We start from the raw sequence: 16,890 nt of genomic DNA on the forward strand, positions 1-16,890 counted from the left end.
CAACATGTACATAATGAGAATAATAGTTTACTCTTGCATCCTTTGCACTCTGATCACTGCACTATTTGTCAATATGTCTATTGTTTTGTTCATAGTGTTTATATAAGTGTTGTCTATACTGTAGTTTGTGTCTGATTTTATTTTATTATTTTATTATTGTGTTATGGTATTTTTAGTAAGTAAGCACATCGTGAGCAATGTACAATCCTGAGTCTAATTCCTCGTATGTATACACATACCTGGCAATAAAGCTGATTCTGATCACTGTTGATTATTTTCTCCATTAATATATTAGTTGTTTGGTCTTTATAATGTCAGAAAACAGTGTCTGACATCCACAGCCTGAGATGACATCATCAAATCTCATGACAAAGAGGCACAAAATGACAACAAACCGGAACACCTTGAGCTCCACGAGAACTGGGTAACTCCACTTGCAGATGAAGATCATGTGAAATGATCTACAATGTACCTTGTGACAAGATCATTTTGTTAAAGACAGGGAGATCTGACCTGAGAACAGCCTCGTCCAGCTCCTGAGGCCTGTTGGTGGCTCCCATCACCAAAACCCGGTCGTCCCCTCCTGACTGGACCTGGAACAAGTGTTTACGCATCAGTGTTTGCTGACGGTTCCTGCAGCTAACGCCACACCAGAAACAGGCTCAAGGCTGCATTACCCCGTCAAACTCGATGAGGAATTCGGTCTTTAGGCGTCGGCTGGCGTCGTGCTCGCCCTCCCGTCGTTCACACAGCAGACTGTCCACTTCATCTGAACACAAACAGCAGCATTAACACAACCGCCGTCGCCCGGTTTGCAGATCAAACCCCAGATTTAGAGTGAGCGTTACCGATGAAGATGATGGAGGGCTGCAGCTCTCTGGCCACAGAGAACAGAGCTCGGACCAGCTTCTCCCCTTCACCCACCTGCACAGACAGACAGACAGACAGACGATCAGTCACCATCCATCACCTGCTCACTCCTGCTTTGATTAAGCGTAGTTTAGGTGTCAGTGAACAGTGAAAGATGGCCACGAGTGTCCCATGCAGCAGACAAGAGAAGGTATTTTACTCACATATTTGGAGGTTAAGCTGGCGGCGCTGATGTTGAAGAAGGTGGCGTTGGACTCAGCAGCCACAGCTTTAGCCTGGAGCCAATAAAAGCATCTTTAATTTACAGGAAACCACGAATTTAAGTCTTAATACTGTGTGTGGCAGATTTTTATGTTGTCTTACCATCAACTCTTAGAAATGTCACCAATGGATTCTATATTGTTACGTCACCTAAATTGTATTATCTTTATTCCCTGGTTCAAAGCTACGTTAACGTCACACGTTAATGACCTGCGAGCTTTCATGTCATCAAGACTGCTGTATAAAGTATCCAGACTAAAACTAGTTAGAAGTAAAAGCTGCTACATTTAGATTTCAGAATGAACAGCGAAGAAAACAAACACTTCTCAAGCTCAGAATAAGGACTGAAGCTCACATTTTTAATGGCCTAACGAGCCATTTCATTTGTTTGTTGTAAACAAACAATTAATCTAATATATGTATATATATATATATTATTTTTTAACCACTGAAATTAACAAGTGAGAAGGAAAATATTGCTGAAGTCAAACCCATCAGTTGGTTTCTGAGACTCACCAGCATCGTCTTGCCGTTGCCGGGCGGACCGAACAGAAGAAGTCCTCTGGCTGGAGTACGCAGTCCTGTAAACAGCTAGAGAAGAAGAAAATCTGCTGACACACCAAAAGTTCCAGACACTGAAATCAGAAACTTCACCCTGCTGTTATTAAAGCAAATCAGAAAACCAAAGTTTACAAAGCTTAGTGTCAGGACTTGAACTCACCTCCGGCCTCAGCGCCGGCAGGATGACGATCTCCTGCAGCGCCTGCTTCGCCAGATTCTGACCGGCAACGTCTTCAAACCTCACAGACGATCCGCTGAAACACACGATCAACGCAACCGACAAACCAGCACAGACACACAATCAATCCCAATGAACCAATAACTCAACCGGTCTGATCTTCATTCAGAGTAAACTGAATCTTCTTGTGCTCTATAGACCAAACGATTATTTCATTAACCAAGAAACTAATCTGCGGGTTTATCCATAATGAAAACAATTGTTAGTCGCAGCAGTCATTACAGACGCACAGCTGCAGGCTTCGATGCAGACTACAGTCTCCCTGCTCGACGTGTTCCACCAGAAAACAAGAAGACGACCTCTTGGTTTTCCGACTGCTGAACGCAAATGAGACCAGGACTGCAGAAGCAGAGCGATGATGCAGGAGATCCGTACCATCATAAAGCTCTGTGCAGTGTGCTGGTGTCTGTAAACCTTCAGGTGCGTCTCTCACCTGTCCACGATCTCGTTGAGGATGAGGTTGGCGAGCTTCCCGTCTACGTTCTTCAAGTTCTTCGTGTCCTTCTTCTTCAGCGGGCTCGACGTCGGGGAGCTGACTTTAACGGCGTGCCGACTTGTTCTGCCCTGCAGGAAGAGTCCGACACCTTGTGTTCATCACTGTGGACTAACCTGAGGGACGGCACCTCGGACAGTTCCCGTCACGGTCATCGCGTTTAACATGTGAACACACCTTACTGTTACTGTGGGCGGGGGGGCGCTGCGAGCCGAGGTCTGATGGGCGATGGAGCCTCGCCGCCGAAGAACAGGACGTCTTTGGGAGGGGCTTTGGTCGGCTGGATGGTGCCGGACAAACAGAGTCTTTCTTTCTGGAGACAGCGCCACCTGCTGACCAACACGCACACATTTCATTTGTTGCTCACATGAAAAAAACTAAATCCCAATATTCTAATTACATACAGATGGTGACAAATGACACGGAGAACCAGAACAGCTTCAGGGCTCCTGGCAAATGTAGTGCATGATGCTGTAATTTGAGACTGCTGCTGCTTCAAAAGGGACGGTTCTGAAGCAAGGATTTCTTATTTCATTAAATGAGACGTTGCCTCGTCTCCTATGCTCACACCTCAGGGGAGAGGGACTAAAACGTGAGGAGAGGAGGCACAAACTAAGAAATGAGAAAGGTCTACGGTGTACGTTGCCTCCTCTGAACCTCAGCAGAACGTACCTGAGCGCAGGTGGGCAGTATGGTAGGCGGGCTCAGTGTAAATGTCTGTCTGAGCCCCGGACCCCGACACCACCTTGACTAAAACAACGAGGAAGAAGAAAAAACACATTTCACAGAAGAAAAGATCAGAAGAGGTCAACTGACAAGATCAAAAACTATCAAGAGATCCTAAAAGACCACAAGGAGACACAACACGTCCACACGGAGACACAACACGTCCACAAGGAGACACACCACGGCCACACGGAGACACAACAGGGCCACAAGGAGACACAACAGGGCCACACGGAGACACAACACGTCCACACGGAGACACAACACGTCCACACGGAGACACAACAGGGCCACAAGGAGACACACGGGGACACACCACGGAGACACAACAGGGCCACACGGAGACACACCACGGCCACAAGGAGACACAACACGTCCACACGGAGACACAACACGTCCACAAGGAGACACAACACGTCCACACGGAGACACAACACGTCCACAAGGAGACACAACACGTCCACAAGGAGACACAACAGGGCCACAAGGAGACACACGGAGACACACCACGGCCACACGGAGACACACCACGGCCACAAGGAGACACAACACGGCCACACGGAGACACAACAGGGCCACAAGGAGACACACGGGGACACACCACGGAGACACAACAGGGCCACACGGAGACACACCACGGCCACAAGGAGACACAACAGGGCCACACGGAGACACAACACGACCATACGGAGACACAACAGGGCCACGCGGAGACAACAGGGCCACAAGGAGACACACGGAGACACACCACGGAGACACACCAGGGCCACACGGAGACACAACAGGGCCACAAGGAGACACACGGAGACACACCACGGAGACACAACAGGGCCACACGGAGACACAACAGGGCCACACGGAGACACAACACGACCACACGGAGACACAACAGGGCCACAAGGAGACACAACACGACACAACACGACACAACACGTCCACAAGGAGACACAACAGGGCCACAAGGAGACACCACACGACCACAAGGAGACACAACAGGGCCACAAGGAGACACACCACGACCACAAGGAGACACACCACGGCCACACAACAGGGCCACACGGAGACACAACAGGGCCACAAGGAGACACAACAGGGCCACAAGGAGACACAACACGACACAACACGTCCACAAGGAGACACCACAGGGCCACAAGGAGACACCACACGACCACAAGGAGACACAACAGGGCCACAAGGAGACACCACACGACCACAAGGAGACACCACACGGCCACAAGGAGACACCACACGGCCACAAGGAGACACAACACGACACAACACGGCCACACAGAGACACAACACGGCCACAAGGAGACACCACACGACCACAAGGAGACACAACAGGGCCACAAGGAGACACAACAGGGCCACAAGGAGACACACCACGGCCACACAACAGGGCCACACGGAGACACACCACGGCCACACAACAGGGCCACACGGAGACACAACAGGGCCACAAGGAGACACACCACGGCCACACAACAGGGCCACACGGAGACACAACAGGGCCACAAGGAGACACAACACGACACAACAGGGCCACAAGGAGACACCACACGACCACAAGGAGACACAACAGGGCCACAAGGAGACACCACACGACCACAAGGAGACACAACAGGGCCACAAGGAGACACCACACGACCACAAGGAGACACAACACGGCCACAAGGAGACGAGACACAACACGACCACAAGGAGACGAGACACGACCACAAGGAGACACAACACGACACAACACGGCCACACAGAGACACAACACGGCCACACGGAGACACAACACGGCCACAAGGAGACACAACACGGCCACAAGGAGACACAACACGACACAACACGGCCACAAGGAGACACAACAGGGCCACACGGAGACACAACACGGCACAACAGGGCCACACGGAGACACAACACGACACAACAGGGCCACACGGAGACACAACACGACACGACCACAAGGAGACACAACACGACCACAAGGAGACGAGACACAACACGACCACAAGGAGACACGACACGACCACAAGGAGACACGACACGACCACAAGGAGACACGACCACAAGGAGACACGACACAACCACAAGGAGACACGACCACAAGGAGACACGACACAACCACAAGGAGACACGACCACAAGGAGACACAACAGGGCCATACAGAGACACAACACGACCACACAGAGACACAACACGACACAACACGACCACAAGGAGACACAACACGACACAACACGACCACAAGGAGACACAACACGACCACAAGGAGACACAACACGACCACAAGGAGACACAACACGACCACAAGGAGACACAACAGGGCCACAAGGAGACACAACACGACCACAAGGAGACACAACAGGGCCATACAGAGACACAACACGACCACAAGGAGACACAACACGACCACAAGGAGACACAACACGACCACAAGGAGACACAACACGACCACAAGGAGACACAACAGGGCCATACAGAGACACAACACGACCACAAGGAGACACAACACGACCACACAGAGACACAACACGACACAACACGTCCACACGGAGACACAACACGTCCACAAGGAGACACAACACGACCACAAGGAGACACAACAGGGCCATACAGAGACACAACACGACCACAAGGAGACACAACACGACCACACAGAGACACAACACGACACAACACGTCCACACGGAGACACAACACGTCCACAAGGAGACACAACACGACCACAAGGAGACACAACAGGGCCATACAGAGACACAACACGACCACAAGGAGACACAACACGACCACACAGAGACACAACACGACACAACACGTCCACACGGAGACACAACACGTCCACAAGGAGACACAACACGACCACAAGGAGACACAACAGGGCCATACAGAGACACAACACGACCACAAGGAGACACAACACGACCACACAGAGACACAACACGACACAACACGTCCACACGGAGACACAACACGTCCACAAGGAGACACAACACGACCACAAGGAGACACAACAGGGCCATACAGAGACACAACACGACCACAAGGAGACACAACACGACCACACAGAGACACAACACGACACAACACGTCCACACGGAGACACAACACGTCCACAAGGAGACACAACACGACCACAAGGAGACACAACAGGGCCATACAGAGACACAACACGACCACAAGGAGACACAACACGACCACACAGAGACACAACACGACACAACACGTCCACACGGAGACACAACACGTCCACAAGGAGACACAACACGACCACAAGGAGACACAACAGGGCCATACAGAGACACAACACGACCACAAGGAGACACAACACGACCACACAGAGACACAACACGACCACAAGGAGACACAACACGACCACAAGGAGACACAACACGACCACACAGAGACACAACACGACCACACAGAGACACAACACGGCCATACAGAGACGTCCACAACGCGAGGCAAAATATCCACAAAGAGACATGAAACAACCACAAATGCACACAACACAACCACACAGAGTTGTTTCAGTTGTGACTGAACCGGAATGTGAAGCGCTCCAGAGGACATTCAGCATCAGAGACGTAGTGAAACCACCCAAACCTACCTAAAGACTGCAGTCGGTCTTCAGCCATGATCAGGTTGGAGGTCATCTGTTTCTGCAGACGTCTGTCACGCTCATATGTCTCTCCTGGAAGAGAGACAGAAAACACAACTTGACTAAAGCTGGACTTCATCTCCTCACAGAATCAGGAACGAACGATGATCGTCATTACAGTCGGGTCCTCTCCTGATGAACTCAAGCTGAGGATGACGTGACGTCATGACTACAGGTACAGCCAGCTGATGTGGTTTCAATAACAACATCACACATTAAATAACGTGTCAGATGCTGGGCCGCTCGGTTTCCCTTCCTGCTCAGTTTGTCCATGTCGGGCTTCGGTCTCCCTGCAGTGAATAAACTGTGGACTCACCGCTTCCTGCAATCTGGATGGCGACGCCTTTCTCCAGCTCGGTGATGCCTCGTTGGTACCAGACCACCGCCTGCTGCTTGTCACCTGATAACACATCAGCCAATTAAAGCCCTCGAAACTAAGTGTGTGTGACAGAGAACTGAGGCTTTTATTGTGAAGAAGAAGAAGAATATGGACTTAAAGGAAAAGTTCAACATTTTGGGAAATAAGCTGCTTAACTTTCTTGCAAGATCAATACCACTTTCATGTCTGCACGGTTAATATGAAGCTGGTGGTTAGCTTAGCTTAGCATAAAGAGTGGAAACAGAGGGAAACAGCTGAACACACCAACCAAAGACAATAAACTCCTCTGAAGCTCACTGATTAAAATCTGGTTTGTTTCATCTGCACAAATAATTTGGTCAGACCAATGAATGAAACGATAACTTTAATTAGAGAGTCCGGTGTCGACAGCAGGGACTGTGGCAGCTCTGCGGGTCAGGACTATGGATCTGCTGGATCCTGATACACTTCCACATCTAACTGACCTTCAGCTGCACACAGAGGCTGAAGAGTTCAGCTTAACACCTTAACCGCATCCTGCAATCCTTACTGTTAAGTTATTTTGCATTATTTCTATGCAGATTTAATGACAGAGTTTAATTTGGATACATTTAGAAATTCAAATGCATCAGTTTTCTCCTCCTGCTGCACAGTTCAGCCTTTGTGGTCACCGTTTAATTGAAACCTTCACAAAGATTTGTCCAAACATGTGCTGTTAAATCAAATCAGAAATCAGAAATATAAAGAAAGACACGCTTCACTTTAGCCACACAGCCAAAACAACAAATCCCCATGTTTCTACATCCACTGCAATAAGACGGCTGAACTAATCTGGTTCCTTCTGGTCCAGTATGAGGATTTCCTGTTTGAAGTTACTGTAAATGAAGCCCTTTGAGTTTGGACTCACTTTAACATACTGATGACATAATACTGAAGATGATTGTTAGGTGCAGCAGCTCTCTGAGAGGGTGTCTGGCTCCAGCTGATCAATAATCAATCAGTCATAACAGAAACAGTCATCAGCTGCAGGACACCGGCTCCCTGATGGAGTCGATTCCCTGATTTAAACCCTGCGGGTGGGTCAAAGCTGTCACGCGCTGCAAAAATATTCTAGGCTACTTTATTACAACAAAACCAAGAACTGATACTGATCCAGAACCCTCTGAGGTCCATTCTTCACACACATCATGCAGCTGATCAGTCTGATGCAGCAGCAAAGGGGGAAAACGCTATCACCGGATACCTTGCTCGTCCTCATCGATCCTCAGCGCCGCAGACATGAACTCGAAGGCCCGGCCGTGGTGGCTCCTGACCCGCTCGCCTGGTTCCGGGCTCCCGCCGCCGTCCCGCTGCTGCCGCTTCGCGCCGCCAGGCTCGTCGGCTCGGGGCTCGGCTCTGCCAGCGGCCGCGGTGCGCCTCCACAGCCAGCGGAGGAGCGACCGCAGCAGGGACAGCACGGCCAGCAGCGGGTAGGACACGGACCACAGCACGCTCAGCTTCCCGGCACCGGCACCGTCACCGGCGGGGACTCTGTCCAGCGGAGCCGCGGAACTCCCGGTCCGCTTCCTGCCGCTTCTTCCCCAGAGACTCATTCAGGTCCATATTCAGTCCACAGCATACCGGTCCGGTTCAGCCCAGAGAGCCGCTGCAGGTCAGATTAACGCGCTGCTGTTTCACAGACCGCTTCTTCTTTGTGTTTACTGGCGGGTCGCGATCCAACACGGTGCTGCCACCTGCTGGGCCGGAGTGTGTCCAGTCCGCTCCAGTCAGTCCAGTCCGCCAAGGGCCCCCAGGTTGTCTCCATCTCATTGGGGTCTACATAAAATTATAATATCAACTATGACGGGCCCTCCAGCCTCCATCTTGTGGCCCCAGTCTTGTTTCACTGTGTGTTAATTTGTTGTAAAGTTATGTTTTATCAAATTTTTTTAACTCTTTTCTGTGTTTAGTGATTAAGTTAACGGAAAGCTCGTGGGACGTTGAATCAATCCATCACAGCAGAACTAAAGCTGCAACCAACAATGATTTTTTATCACAACATGACAGTATTTTCTTTATTAATCTTTAATAAATCGATTTGATTATTCACTGAATAAAATGTCAGTAAATACTGAATGCTGTCATTGTGTCCTGAAGCCCAGGTGTTTGTTTTTCTGACCAACTGTCAAAATGCAGACGTCGTGTTTATGATCACAGAAAACTGAAAACTAGCAAATATTTGCAGTTTAGGAGCCAGAACCAGTGACCTGTCGGTGTGTTTGTTTAAAAACAGAAAGTCATCAATTAGCCTATCAGTTAATTGGTTAACCCTCACCTTTCATGTGGTTTGAGAATAATCTGAAACATTTAGAACTGGGAAAATACATTTCAAGTCAGAACAACAACTCGGACAGTCTGGGAAAATGTTGGGACATGACTTTATATTATGCAGAAACATGGCAGACTTGGTTTTTATTAATGCACGGATTGCATATCGTTTGCTCACATGTAATTTGTAATATGGTGGTAGGTTGATATTTATTAGCATTACCTCTGATAACACGTCAGGTGTGAAATATGTTGTTTTAGGGAATGTGCTGCAGCAAACATCACCTACACACAGCACTCACACTGTTACCACTGAAAGGAGGAGCACGTGAATGCAGCATGCGCAGCTCTGCAGAACTGGTCGGTTTCTGTGTTTAATTGGGGGCCAGTAGGAGCCAGTATCACATTTTTGGCCCCGGGGCCCCTGGAGGGGGACCGGCCCTGGTTCTCAGGTTCCAGGTAGAAACACCTGCTGAACACAAACCATCAGAACCGAGAGCTTCAAATCAGCTGTTTGACGTATCTGAATCCAGCTAGAAACATCACGTGACCCCGTGACGTGCTCGGTGATCACGTGGTGAGCCGGTCAGCTGACTGACGGCTTCCGGGTTGTCGGTGGTTGTTTACTTTGAGAGCGGATCCTTCTTTTGTTCTTGCGGCTTAAATCCAGGTAAAGTCTGATCTTAAAGCTTCACTTCGAACTACAGGCTCCGCTTTAGACGTTGTACCCGGATTTAAGTTCTCTGACGACGTTTGGACGGACAGACAGAAAGTGTCCCATAAATCTGAACACGGTCAGCTGACACTTCATTAAATGAATAACAAGAAGGCCCAGGGTTAATATCAGGCTTTGACGAGATTTATGAGGACCTGTCTGTGATTCGTGGATCTTTACAGGTGTGGCTTTAGTGAACTGGGGCCCAAACTGTGGCTCGGGGGTCTCCACAGCCTTATTTTCAACTTCAAACCTAAACTGAAAATCATGTTTTTTTTTTTATCAAACTGTAAAAAGTCCTTCGCTCTTAAATGCTGCTGGGTGGTTTAATCTTATTTATCCTCCTCATCCTGTGTGTAAAATCTGAATCTTTAAGGTAAAAAGTTCAAGTACGCAGTTGGATAAAATGAAAATACTCAAGCACAGTACATGTACCTCATAAGTGTTAGGATAATACTTAAATATACTTAGTTACTGTTGGTCTGAAGGAGGCTGCTGGTTGCTCTGGATGCAGCTGTTTCCTGTTTCCTGTTTCCTGTTTGGACCTACATTATGAAGAGATCCATTAGCTGCAGCCCTACATTCAACCGCTACATATCCCATGAGTCTCAGCGTGTCCGGCTCTTTCATACCACTGAATATTATTAATGCTAATGACCACTCAAGTAAACCTGCTGAATTTAATGACGTCTGACCGCAGCAGATAACTAATCAGCAGACAGTCCCACAGCTGGTCCTGGGGGGGTCAGGGTGGAGGACGTTGCCAGGTCTGCATTACTCTGGTGTCTCTCAACGTTAAAAAGGTCCTCGCTGCGCCACCGGCATCAGCTCCCTGTGCAAACCTCGTTCTTTTTGAAATGACGATAAAGAACACGTAAAACCACGAAAGACAAAGTTTGATACGTCGATCTGCAGGAAGCTTCGGGGCCACAACCAACAACAACTTGTATCGTCAGTTAATTTCTAACAGCTCATATTACAGGAACTACGATGATATTCACAGACTTTATAGAGTAAATCAGCGGCTCGGGTTGTACCCGAGTTCGAATCACGTGGTTCTGCAACTTTACAGACAGATTCTCCTGGAAGACGTTCACAGTGTCGACCTCCGCTGCTCACACCACACACAGAAAAATCAAAAACTTAGAAAAGAGCGCTGAGAGAGCGGCTTCATTATCGCCTCCACACAGCCGAACCATCGCTGCTCCAAGTGGCTGCGAATCTCGGATGTTTTCAGTCTTTATGCTAAGCTAAGCTAAGCTAGCTGGCTGTTCTGTGTTCTTTAAAGGTTCAGTGTGTGAGATTTAGCAGCATCTAGTGGTGAGGGTTGTGAACTGTAACCATCAGTCCAGTCTACCACTGCCCTCTAAGTTCATAAGGACTTGGGAAAAGACAACCGTGGGGCTCAGAGAATCCGACTGCTCTTTTCCAGGCGGCGTAATTATGGGACGGCAGATAAAATGGTTTTGCCTACAAAATAAAAGCGCGAGAAGCTTGTTTACTGTAATGCTGCTGAACTGAGCTTTTACTTTGAAAGAGTCTCTGAAAGAGCCGTCAGAGAACGTGATTCCCCTAAATGTGCTCTGCCTGGAGACACTGGGGAAATGAAAAGCGTCTGTAGGTTGATGGATGAGGATCAAACACCGAAACACAAACAGTGTAGCGCATGCCGTGACCTCAGAAACATGCGCTGCAGAATCTTTTTGTCGGAGAGAGAAAAAACAAAGTTGTCTTGAGGTGGAATCAAACGCACAACCCTGCAGTCCTGCACCTTACCGACTGAGCTGACCACACACCATGTTAACGAAATTCAAAATTATGTCTAATGGTTGAAAATGTTGCTCTGATGCAAAACTTATTTGCAGACCCCTGCAGTATATTATTACTTCTTCTTCTTCTGTACGTGTTCAACACAGTGACGAGTGTCTGACTGCCTGAATTAAGTAGAACAAGAAGAACGTGGTGACGAAACGCGCTCTGTAGCCTGTTTGTTTTCAGCTACTGTAGAAACATGACGATGCAACGCGGCGACGTCCATGGAAGGGGGTTCCCGCGGTTAAGTAGATATAAACGTCTCGTTCTAAGGTAAAAACATAACGGTTTATTATGTAAGGTCTTTACACACCACTGAAAACATAGTTATGGATCTTATATTGCATTTCTGTCCGTAGATCCTCAGAAATATTACAGACTGGACCTTTAAATAAACAAAAGTCCCCTCGGCCAATTCGATACAAATACGTCTAAACTGTTAGCAATGCTAACATTAGCGACAAACGACCATAAAGAGACGCTAACAGCTGAGTGGTTTATTTTCAGCAGCCATGAACGCCTCGGACAGTGACGACGACTCCTTCAACGAGAGGACGGCGTTGGTCCCGTCTGAGAATCCAACAGTGCCGTCCTACACGCCAGATCCAGACCTCAGCCCCTCAAACGGCACGCCGTCCCAAAGGGTAAAGGTCAGGTTATTATTCTTTACGTGGCAACATCTCCTGAGGCATCGTAACAAAACACGTTTGTCCTTCTGATTATGGCGAGGAATGTTCTTGTTGGGCTGATGTATTTCCTGCTGCACTGACGCTGAATGTCGCCCTCTGTTGGTCCAGCCGGGGGTCAGCAGGAGGGGCGGTCCGGCCGCCGGGGACGGCGGTGGTGGAGGTGGCGGGGGCTCGGATCAGGAGGTGGATGCAGACGATGAGGAGCTGACACTGAAGTACGGAGCCAAGCACGTCATCATGCTGTTCATCCCCGTCACCCTGTGCATGGTGGTGGTGGTCGCCACCATCAAGTCGGTCAGCTTCTACACCGAGAAGACTGACCAGCAGCTGTAGGTCAACGCTTCAGCCGCCACACGCAGGACTCCTCCTCCCACCTTACAGCTAACCATCATGTTTGTCCCCGCAGGATTTACACGCCGTTCACGGAGAACACCTCATCCGTCGGCCGCCGGCTCCTCAACTCCGTGCTCAACACCATCATCATGATCAGCGTCATCGTGGTCATGACCATCTTCCTGGTCGTCCTCTACAAGTATCGCTGCTACAAGGTCAGGAAAAAGTTAAAAAAATGATAATTGAGCTTTAAATATGATGGTTGTCTGTTTAAGTCCAGTTAACACGCAGCAGTTTGCTGACCAGCCCTGAAGAGAAACTAAACGGGTCCCAGGACTGAACCCTGAGGAACTCCACAGGTCAGACACAGTGACGGAGACAAATAAGTTCAGACAAGACAAATAGGAGGGAAACTATGTATTAACCCCTTGTAAACTGCTGGATGATGAATGATAGTAGCCACTACAGGGCTCCTGCTAGAGAGCACAGAGTCACTAGTGGTGGCTGAAACTTCTTCACGGATCGTTGCACCGAGCTAACGTGTTACAGGCAGTGACACTGTACATGAGTAGTAATGGCAACAGTTTATCGTCTCTGACCGTTTTCAGGCAACCGCCGTAATGAAACGAAACTCTGATGTCTCGTGACAGCTCCGCTATTCCTGCGTAACTTCCGCAACTAGCGTACGTCGTTGCCGTATTCGCCGTCTATAAACAAAACATGATCCGCCCTGATCCTTTAGGTGAGGAATTCACAACAATGTGAAAGCTGCAACCGATATTTACTAACTGACCTAAAATAATTCCAGGGATATTTATGAAAGGATCTGCAGAGTCGGCTCGACTGATAATGCGTCCCTTTCATAACTTAAGCATTCTGTTGCCATTTGTGCAGAACACAGTCTGACCCCCGACGTCCACTGACTCCGCCAGCCTGCCGGAGCTGATCGCAGCCATTCTTGTCCATACTTGTGAATCCACCAGACGAGGCTCTCCTCTCCTCTCTGCAGAGAAAACACAGCAAGTCTGTTTTTGACGGAAGCCGCGTCAAGAAAAGATCAAACCGGGCAGGAAGTCAGACAGAAAGGCAAAGAGAATCTGGTCTATTTTCAAAATAAAACCCCCTGTTCAGACTCCTGATCCTAAATCAAAACAGGAACCTTGTAACTACATAGCCTACTTAGTGATAGTAGGAGCAGAAAAAGCAAACACTGTTTACCAAATCGACAAAATCTGAACATGTCAGCAAAATCAGGCAAAACGCTCTGATTCTGAAATGCTCCCTGTGGATATGCAGCCGTGCAGAAGAAGGAACAAAACCGGCTGTGAAGAAGGTAGGAGAAGCACAAAATGACAAATTAACAACAAGTCAATAACGAGGGGCGGGCTGCACGCTCTTCCGGTGGAAGTTGACCTCGTCGCAGCTGTAAGCAGTGGACTTCAGGATTAAAGCTGTGAAAGCAGCGAGTTTAGAAGTTGCTGACTGTGTGTAGCTGTAGTTGAACTTCCTGCTGCTAGAGGGCGCTGTCTGATGTGTTTGTGTTGTCCAGTTCATCCACGGCTGGCTCATCCTGTCCTCCCTCATGCTGCTCTTCTGGTTCAGCTTCATGTACCTGGGGTGAGTCCTGCTCTCTGCTGTGGAACTTCCCAGTATATGATATTAATATATTAAAATTTCATCCCAGCAGGAAAGAAACACTCAGATTATTGTTTTTTAATTATTTATCAGCTGGGAGTTGGTGTGAAAGAGAGAAAAGATTCAGGTGCATCATGGTGGTTCATTCTTCTGTTTCCCAGCGAAGTCTTTAAGACGTACAACCTGGCGGTGGACTACCCGACGGTGGGGGTGATCATCTGGAACTTCGGGGCCGTGGGGATGATCTGTATCCACTGGAAGGGCCCCCTGCAGCTGCAGCAGGCCTACCTGATCCTCATCAGCGCCCTCATGGCCCTCGTCTTCATCAAATACCTGCCCGAGTGGTCGGCCTGGGTCATCCTGGGAGCCATCTCCGTGTACGGTGAGTCGGCGCTGTGTGCTGGAGGCTTTACAGATAAGTTAACGTAGAGTTCCTCACCTGCTCGCCAGCTTTTCACCTGCAATGAATGAATTCATAAAAATGTTAACCTGTTTGCACCTGATCTCTTTCTTAGCGCAGCCTTTTCAAACTACATGTGATATTTGTAAAACAAACTCACCTAAACAAATCTTTCTGGTGATGATGCAAAATCAGTTACTAAAACACTTGTGCCAAAGATTTAGTTTGAACTGTGGAAGCAAAGTTTCCAGCTGAACAGAGATCAGAGAATACGAAATATAAGGTAACAGAGTGTTGAGCTGTGATGTCGGCGGACGCTGGTCCGGTTTTATCAGCTGATTTTTCAGTCTGTCTTCGGGGACCTCTTCCTCCTGCTGATCCCTCCCATCATGCCTTGCTCAGGTTGTTTGTGTTGTTGCAGACCTGGTGGCCGTCCTGTCCCCTAAAGGTCCGCTCAGGATGTTGGTGGAGACGGCTCAGGAGCGCAACGAGCCCATCTTCCCCGCCCTCATCTACTCCTGTGAGTCCACTCAGCTTTTATCCAGCCAAGAGAAAAAGAATCAGGCTGTTAAAAGTGTTCAGCGTGCAGCTAAAGCTCCTTGCTTCATCTGGAAGGTTCCAACAGTGTAGATTCTCTAAGGGATCTGCGATTACATGGGCAGCACTTCAACCGCTGCACCAACATTTGCATTGATCTTATAATAAAATAAATAGAAAGTTAGTAAAAAGTATTCTTTTAACCTGCAAGTTGTTTAACCAGAGTCAGTCTGCAGCCACACTAGCTGCTCTGCACTGAGCTAAATGCTAATATCAACATGCTACATGCTCACAGTGACAATGCTAACATGCCGATATTCACAATCTTAGCATGCTAACATTAGCTAATTAGCAGTAAACACAGCTGAGGCTGATAGGAACGTCATCAGTTCTGCAGGTATTTGGTCACTGTCGGTGACCAATCGGTAACGCCTACCAGATCCATTCTGCACATGCAGAAAAGTCAAAGGTTACCGCAAATCTGCCTATTCAAAATGATCCGAGTAAATCTTTCAAATCAAGATAACAAAATGTTTTTTTTAATCACTGGAGATGAAACTGTTCACTCTAATGTAAAGGGAATGTACTTAAGATATGAAAAACCTTATCCAACAGTACATTTTTAATTTGACAACAATCTCACAAAGGAGGCTAACCCTAGCTGCTAGCACACTGGCCATATATGCAATTGCTGACTTAGGTTTAGGCACACACCCCTGTGATGGTTAGGGTAAGGGTAGCTGTCGATGCCTTTTATACTAATGTAGCTACCTACCACAATCGACACAGTCGACCACACGATGTTACTAGACAGACTTGAAAACAGGGTGGGACTTTCTGGCACAGTACTAAACTGGTTTGAATCCTAGTTTACAGACAGGGAGTTCCCCAAGGCTCCATTCTGGGACCTCTTTTGTTTAACATTTACATGCTTCCACTGGTTCAGATTATGAAAAACAACAAAATATGTTTGCATAATTATGCAGATGACACACAGATTTACATAACCATTTCACCAGGGGACTATGATCCCATACAGGCGCTGAGTGACTGTATTGAGCAGGTCAACGATTGAAAGTGCCAGAATTTTCTTCAATTAAACAAAGATAAAACTGAAGTTATTGTTTTTGGAGCCAGGGAGGAACGATTGAAAGTCAGTGCTCGACTTCAATCTGTAATGTTAAGAACCACAAATCAAGCCAGAAATCTTGGTGTAGTCATGGACTCAGACCTGAATTTGAGGAGCCACATTAAGACAATTACAAAGTCAGCCTACTATCACCTGAAGAATATATCAAGGATTAAA

At 48.1% G+C, this 16,890-nt stretch overlaps 2 protein-coding genes across 5 annotated transcripts in view; one reads left to right on the forward strand and one right to left on the reverse strand.

Annotated features, from left to right (window-relative positions):
- Positions 1-8,851, reverse strand: part of LOC123970466 (spastin-like) — a 16,201-nt gene extending 7,350 nt beyond the window's left edge. The window contains exons 1-13 of the mRNA XM_046048510.1: positions 8,400-8,851; positions 7,115-7,198; positions 6,748-6,831; positions 3,096-3,173; positions 2,601-2,755; positions 2,364-2,494; positions 1,853-1,946; positions 1,648-1,722; positions 1,074-1,145; positions 849-924; positions 678-769; positions 473-593; positions 334-362 (exon numbers count right to left, since the gene is read on the reverse strand). Of these exons, the coding sequence (XP_045904466.1) occupies positions 334-362; positions 473-593; positions 678-769; positions 849-924; positions 1,074-1,145; positions 1,648-1,722; positions 1,853-1,946; positions 2,364-2,494; positions 2,601-2,755; positions 3,096-3,173; positions 6,748-6,831; positions 7,115-7,198; positions 8,400-8,748 (1,440 nt within the window). The 5' untranslated portion in view covers positions 8,749-8,851. The remainder of the gene's footprint in view (positions 1-333; positions 363-472; positions 594-677; positions 770-848; positions 925-1,073; positions 1,146-1,647; positions 1,723-1,852; positions 1,947-2,363; positions 2,495-2,600; positions 2,756-3,095; positions 3,174-6,747; positions 6,832-7,114; positions 7,199-8,399) is intronic.
- A 1,148-nt stretch (positions 8,852-9,999) lies between these two features.
- The window catches only part of psen2 (presenilin 2), a 16,794-nt gene continuing 9,903 nt past the window's right edge, over positions 10,000-16,890 (forward strand). The window contains exons 1-7 of one of the 4 annotated variants that reach the window (XM_046047275.1): positions 10,000-10,133; positions 12,498-12,640; positions 12,788-13,008; positions 13,086-13,227; positions 14,562-14,629; positions 14,809-15,029; positions 15,469-15,567. In XM_046047275.1, the coding sequence (XP_045903231.1) occupies positions 12,503-12,640; positions 12,788-13,008; positions 13,086-13,227; positions 14,562-14,629; positions 14,809-15,029; positions 15,469-15,567 (889 nt within the window). In that variant the 5' untranslated portion in view covers positions 10,000-10,133; positions 12,498-12,502. Of the gene's footprint in view, positions 10,134-10,236; positions 10,361-12,497; positions 12,641-12,787; positions 13,009-13,085; positions 13,228-14,561; positions 14,630-14,808; positions 15,030-15,468; positions 15,568-16,890 lie in introns of those variants that run through there. The other 3 variants (XM_046047278.1, XM_046047277.1, XM_046047276.1) reach the window with 3 other exon arrangements.

This window comes from Micropterus dolomieu, linkage group LG04 (assembly GCF_021292245.1).
Source record: "Micropterus dolomieu isolate WLL.071019.BEF.003 ecotype Adirondacks linkage group LG04, ASM2129224v1, whole genome shotgun sequence".
NCBI classification, from domain to species: Eukaryota; Metazoa; Chordata; class Actinopteri; order Centrarchiformes; family Centrarchidae; genus Micropterus; species Micropterus dolomieu.